The 6,259-nt window shown below is 38.2% G+C and overlaps 1 protein-coding gene across 1 annotated transcript; it reads left to right on the top strand.

Annotated features, from left to right (window-relative positions):
- The first annotated feature begins 4,087 nt into the window (after window positions 1–4,087).
- Window positions 4,088–4,669, top strand: LOC104221260 (uncharacterized). The gene has a single exon (XM_009772284.1). It carries the CDS (start codon window positions 4,088–4,090, stop codon window positions 4,667–4,669), a length of 582 nt encoding a protein of 193 aa, XP_009770586.1.
- The last annotated feature ends 1,590 nt before the right edge of the window (window positions 4,670–6,259 follow it).

Consider the following 6,259-nt stretch of genomic DNA (forward strand, 5'->3'; position numbering starts at 1 on the left):
TTGTTACCACACTTGAATTGTCGAAGCCTGACAAGGTGTGCGCCTTGGGTATCATTTTGTCTTCAGCTTTCATTTCACGTAAGTACCCTTAGTAATATAATATTTACAGAACTCCCTGGATCAATCAAAACTCGTTTTACATTAGTATCATGTACAAGTAAAGATATTACCAGTGCGTCATTATGTGGAGTTGTCACTCCTTCGGTATCTGCGTCATCGAACGAAATACTTTCATTTTCTAGGACCTGCCGCACCCGTTTCCCGTGTGTAATTGTTACCTTAGAAACCTTGTTGGAGGCTGTGTAGGTTATGCCGTGAATATCTTCTCCCCCACTTATCACATTCACTGTCCTCTTGGGTGAAGGAGGTTGTGGTGGCTCTTGCCTGTTTTTCATATAAGCTTGTTTTCCTTTCTCGCTAAATAACTCAGTGAGGTACCCTTGCTTCAATAGATGATCCACTTCACTCTGCAAGAATCTACATTCTGAAGTTTTGTGCCCGTGATCATTGTGGAATTCGCACCAATGATCTGGATTGCGTCTATTTGGATTTGACCGCATCTCTTTTGGCCACCGTACCTTATCTCCCATGCTTCTTAAAACAGCTACGAGCTCGGAGGTAGAGACATTAAAATTATATCCGCCGAATCGTGCCTTTAAACTTCTGTCATCATCTCGTGATTCTTGTCTGTTCCGATCATTCCTGAACTTTGAAGAAGAACCAGAGTCCTTGTTCCTCGATTTTTGATCATATTGCTGGCTATCTTGTTTCGACCGTGGGTCTTTTCCTGCAGGTCCCATATATGGATCGTACCTATTTTTACCTGATCTTTTTTCGGTTTCTGATCTTCGGGGACCACCCCTTTCTTCATGATGAAACTTAGGTACGGTATCTTCTTCAATTTGCAGCTTCGTACGATACCTGTTGTAAACATCATTCCACGTGGTTACAAGAAATTCTCGAAGGCTTTCTTTGAGTCGTCTCGTGGCTTCAGAACTTTTGTCATTTAAATTACTTGCAAAGGCTATAGCAGCCCAATTGTCAGGCACACGAGGTAGAGTCATTCTTTCACGCTGGAATCTATCAACGAAGTTTCTAAGCAACTCCGAATCCCCTTGTTTGATTTTGAAAATATCTTCCATCCTTTTCTCAACCTTTTGTGCTCCCGAATGTGCTTTAATAAAAGAATCTGCAAGCTCAGCAAAAGAATTAATAGAATTTTCAGATAAAAGAGAATACCAGGTTAATGCACCCTTGGTGAGTGTTTCTCCAAATTTCTTGACCAGTACTGATTCAATTTCTTGTTTGGTCAAGTCGTTGTCTTTCACGCCTGTTGTAAATGCAGTCACGTGGTCACGTGGGTCTGTAGTACCATCATATTTCGGGATGTCAGGCATTTTGAACTTTTTCGGAATTGGAAGGGGAGCAGCACTTGGCTTCCATGGTTGTTGTGAGTATTTGTCCATGTCTACTCCTTTTATTACAGGCGGAACTCCAGGGATTTGCTCAATACGCTCATTTTGTTCCTTAATCTGTTTCTGCAAGGTTAGTACTAAATTTTGCAAATATGAATTATTTGAATTACCTGGTCCCCCTTCCTGTAGTTCACTGGGGGTTGCTCCGTTTTCAAAATTATCAAGACCAGAACGGGGATTCTCCAATGTATTATCATTAGGAGTTGGTGTGGGTGGTGCAGCAGGCAATCGACTAACAAGTGGCTGAAGAGCTTTACCGACCTGTGCATCAATTAGCTTTTGTAAAGCTTCAGTTGTAACTCCTTCAAAGTGTTCAGATTGTTCTTGTTGATCAGCACGAGATTCAGTAACAGGAGTGCCTTCACGAGATTGACGTGGTGAATCTGGAGGGGAGGGAACCACGTCACCTTGATTTTGATGGATTTGATTTTCATGGTTTCCCAATGTGTTATTACTGTTATTGTCGGTGTTGTTGTTTGACATGGTGACGACAATGGACAAGATATAGCTTAAAAGAAAAGATTATCAGATTCCCGGTAACGGAACCAATTTGTTTAACCAAAAATCTGAGTCTTTGGTCAAAGCTAAAAAGAAATTCGGGTTACTGATAATCAGGAGACGAAAACAAAATACTTTTGAGAATGATGGTAAAGCAGTAAATAGTTTTGTATTTTAGTAAGATCCCAATATATTTCGTATCCTTACAAATGGTGAGTTCTTCTCCTTTTATATCTAATCCTAGGGGAAGAGGTAATGTCTTTGTCTTAATGAGGCAATTATGAGCAATAAATGACATTAAAAGAAACGTTACACAATCATTTCTTTTTAAATATCAAATATTCTAACGTATTTGATATTTAATGCTATATTTAAACTCTTTTACGTCATCAGATTCGTATCTTCAACTTCTTCCGATCTTCGGTCTTTAGATGACTTGGATAGGTACGAGACTCGTACCTATTTTAGTAACGGTCCGCACCAATGTTGCTTTCTTTTTCCCTTATCTATTGTCACCCGTGCCTCTTGGCTATTTATTGTGTTTTGACCGTTTGACCAGTCCACGTGTCATGCCACGTCACCTACAATATAAATTCATTTTTTTCCCAATACAGTGCTAAATGACGGAAAGAAATACCAAGCTACGACGAACATAAAATGGAGCCATATACGAGTTGTTAGAATAAAGTGAATAAATAATCTGTGCGAAAGTACCTAGTAGGTGTGGCAAAATGGTTGAAAGAAAATAGTTAACCGCCCATATTATTCACTAAAAAATGGGTTGGATAATGAACTTTTTAAAAACGGGTCAAATATGGATAAGAACCATATTATCCATTTAGAAAATGGATAACCAATTGGTCTAGCTTTTACATTTGTAAAGCCTCAAATTGGGGGTTCCTCAAGTTAGAGAGACTAAGAATTCTCCCAAAAGTGATCATATACAAGAAGTCATGGATAATATGGGTAACTCGTATTATCCGCCGGTTAACCCGTTTTTTATCTGTATTAAATATAGGCGGGTCGGATAAAACAAGTTAAATAGTAATCTAATATTATTCAACCTCTTCGTTTAACCTGTCACCCTCAATTATTCAAAATTCTTAATTCTTTTGAATGATTAAAATTAAACGAAATCACAATCACTTCGTCTCCACTAAGACAAATTAGGATTTAATTATCCTGGGCTTTGGATGGAGGCTATTCTTTGCAAAGCTCACATATCAAAATAGAAATCTCCAATTTAATCAACACACTATCAGCTCTGACCAGACTAATATTCAAATAACAGAGGAATCAACACAAACAAATAACCGAGAAAATACTCATATGCATCAGTAATTGTGTAGAAACCAGCCAAAGCAACATATTAAGCAGTAATACAACGAAAAGATGAAAAAAATAGCAAAAAGCCAAAAACATATGCTTATGTATGTAAGCTACATTATTCTAAAACCAAAACAATGGACAGAGAAGATCAATCACAGCCACAATTCTAGTTATCTACACTGAAAATAAAAATAAAAACAAAAACATCAATAACATAAACATACATATTGTTGAAGTTACAAGTGGTCTAGCGGCCCTACACAAAATTGAAGGCCAACTTGAAATACTTAGTTGTATATATAAGTTAACTTACAAGTGTAGCCACTTTTTTTGATAGAGATAGCCATTCTTTATTAGTTATATACAAAGTACATAGTTCTAGAAGATCGAGAAAGATTTCTATGTAAGAAACATATCAGAAATAAGAGTTCATTTTTCTCTCTCTTCGTGAATAGGGTTCACCCCTTTATTTCATCAAATTACTTCGATTCTTGTGCGTAACATGGTATCAGAGCCGTAATTTGGGTGAATAGGAGCATCGGCCGTCGTCCGATGTTACCCTTGACGGACAATTTTGGAGTTTTTTTTGGTTTCCCAGTGTAGAGTTTGGTGACATTTGTAGTTGTTACCGATAACCTCTTAGTTCTACAAATTCAAAGGTTTTGCTCCTTCGATTTGCTGGAGAAAGCTGCTGATTTGGTGGAGAAGGCTGGTACTTTCTTCAATTTTGCTATCAATTTTTGTTATTCAATTTGAATTTGAAACCCTTGTTTCTTAAATCTGCTATGGCTCCATTAGAAACCTCATCTGATACTTCTACTTCTACATTACCTAATAATTTGGTTACTGTTGAGCCCTCAAACCCATTGTACCTCTATCCCACTGACAACTCTGGTACTATCATCGTTGCCGATCGATTCAACGGTATGGGATATGGAAGTTGGAGAAGGGGAATGTTGATCGGTTTGTCGTGTAAGAATAAGCTCGGCATAATCAATGGGACTATTTCCAAATCTAATGTTACATCTCCATTCTATGAGCCTTGGTGTCGATGTAACGACATGGTAATTGCTTCGATACTGAATAGTTTGGAAACTGAAATTAGGGAAAGTGTTATGTATACAGAGTCAGCTACAAAGTTATGGAAGGACATTGAGAAACGATATGGACAGCCCAATGGGAGCAAAATGTATCAGATCTGTAAGGCTCTATCATCTATTTCTCAAGGAGCTTCAAATATTGCTTCCTACTTTTTCAGAATTAAGAAGTTGTGGGATGAGCTAGCATATTCCATAACATATCCTGATTGTGTGTGTGGATGTAAAGAGGCGTTTCAAAAATTGGAAGAAGATCAGAAGCTTCATTAGTTCCTTATGGGTTTGAACGACAATTATTCTACTATCAGGAGGAACATTCTGGCCTTGAAACCTCTTCCAGACGTAGATACTGCGTATGCTATGCTAGTTAATGATGAAAGTCAATGTGAGACACAAGTTTTATTTCCATATTTCTCTTCCGAGTCTGCTTCTTTCTCCACTGGTGTTCAGAAACCATATATTGGTTCTTCCCCTGTTGGCATCCAGAAAACTTATTCACAAAAGGTTAATTTTGATTCTAAAAGGGCAAGTGTCATATGCAAAAAAGCCTGGCCACACCATAGAAAAATGTTACAAACTTCATGGGTATCCCAACACTTTTCAGAACACTGTCCAGTCCAATAGGTTTAAGAAGCTTGCTGGTTATGCTCATGTTTCAGAGGCTCAGAGTCTGGGACCAACAGATGGGTGTGCTTCTGATAATAGGATTGAACACTTTGATTCTAAGAACCATGGTTTCACAAAGGAACAGTATGAACACTTGATGAACATGTTTCAACAGTCCAAGTTCTCTCATGATGCTAGTGCTTCTGGATCTGCCAACTTTGCAGGTTTGGTACATTGTGTTGATACTAGAAATTGTTGTGTGTTTACTTGCAATCTTTCTCGCTTAGCTGGTAATCCTTGGATAATAGATTCAGGTGCTACAAATCATATGACTCGTAAAAATCTCTCTTAGTAAATATTAAACCACTAGCAATCCCTTACCTTGTCATCCTTCCCAATAGTTATAGGGTGAAGGTAACTTGTTCTGGCACACTTCCTTTATCTAATGTCTTGATTTTGGAAAATGTTTTACTTGTACCTTCTTTCCAGTACAATTTAGTTTCCCTACATCATCTCTTATTACAACTTCATTGTAATGCTTTATTTTCTGCCTATGATTGTGTCTTACAGGGCCTTTCTCTGAAGAGGACACTAGTTCTTGGTAAAATCTCAAATGGACTTTATCTGCTACAATCCACCCCTACCTCAATTTCTGCTACTTTGTTAGCGGAAACGTAAAAGAAAGAACACAAGATTTAATGTGGTTCGGATCAAAATAATCCTACGTCCACCAGAGAACAGTTGCCTTTTTAATATTAACAAAGGAAAGGGAGAGTTCCCAATTATACTTAAGAGAATTTCTCTCTTAACTCTCTACTCACTACAATGTGTTGTATTATTTTTGGGATGGTTTCTACAAATGAAGGAGTGCATATATTTATAGAGGTAAAGACCTCCTCTTGATGTTATTGGTGACATTAAACTACCTCCTCTTGATGTCATGGGTGACATCAAAGGAGGAAGTTTCCTCCTAGCATCCACACCAACTCTTTCCACCAACTCTTCCAATTGGCATGCCATTGTTGACTAAATATAAACCAACACCTTCAATCTCCACCTTGGTTTGCGTATCGAGCGTGCGTGTGAACAACTCTGGCCAAAACTTCTAAGCTTACTGGGCAACCCCGTTGTAAGAAACAAGAAGAATCAAACCATTGTTGAACATACCATCTCCACCTAACAACTGTTCTCTTCGGAGTTGCATCAGTTGATGCACACCCCCGCCAAGTCCTTGCAGTGTGCAAACTTAGCGAG

This window comes from Nicotiana sylvestris, chromosome 9 (assembly GCF_000393655.2).
Source record: "Nicotiana sylvestris chromosome 9, ASM39365v2, whole genome shotgun sequence".
NCBI lineage: Eukaryota > Viridiplantae > Streptophyta > Magnoliopsida > Solanales > Solanaceae > Nicotiana > Nicotiana sylvestris.

Coding starts and splice junctions, on each gene's coding strand:
- LOC104221260 (XM_009772284.1), top strand. CDS start 4,088: ATGGCTCCATTAGAAACCTCATCTGATACTTCTACTTCTACATTACCT.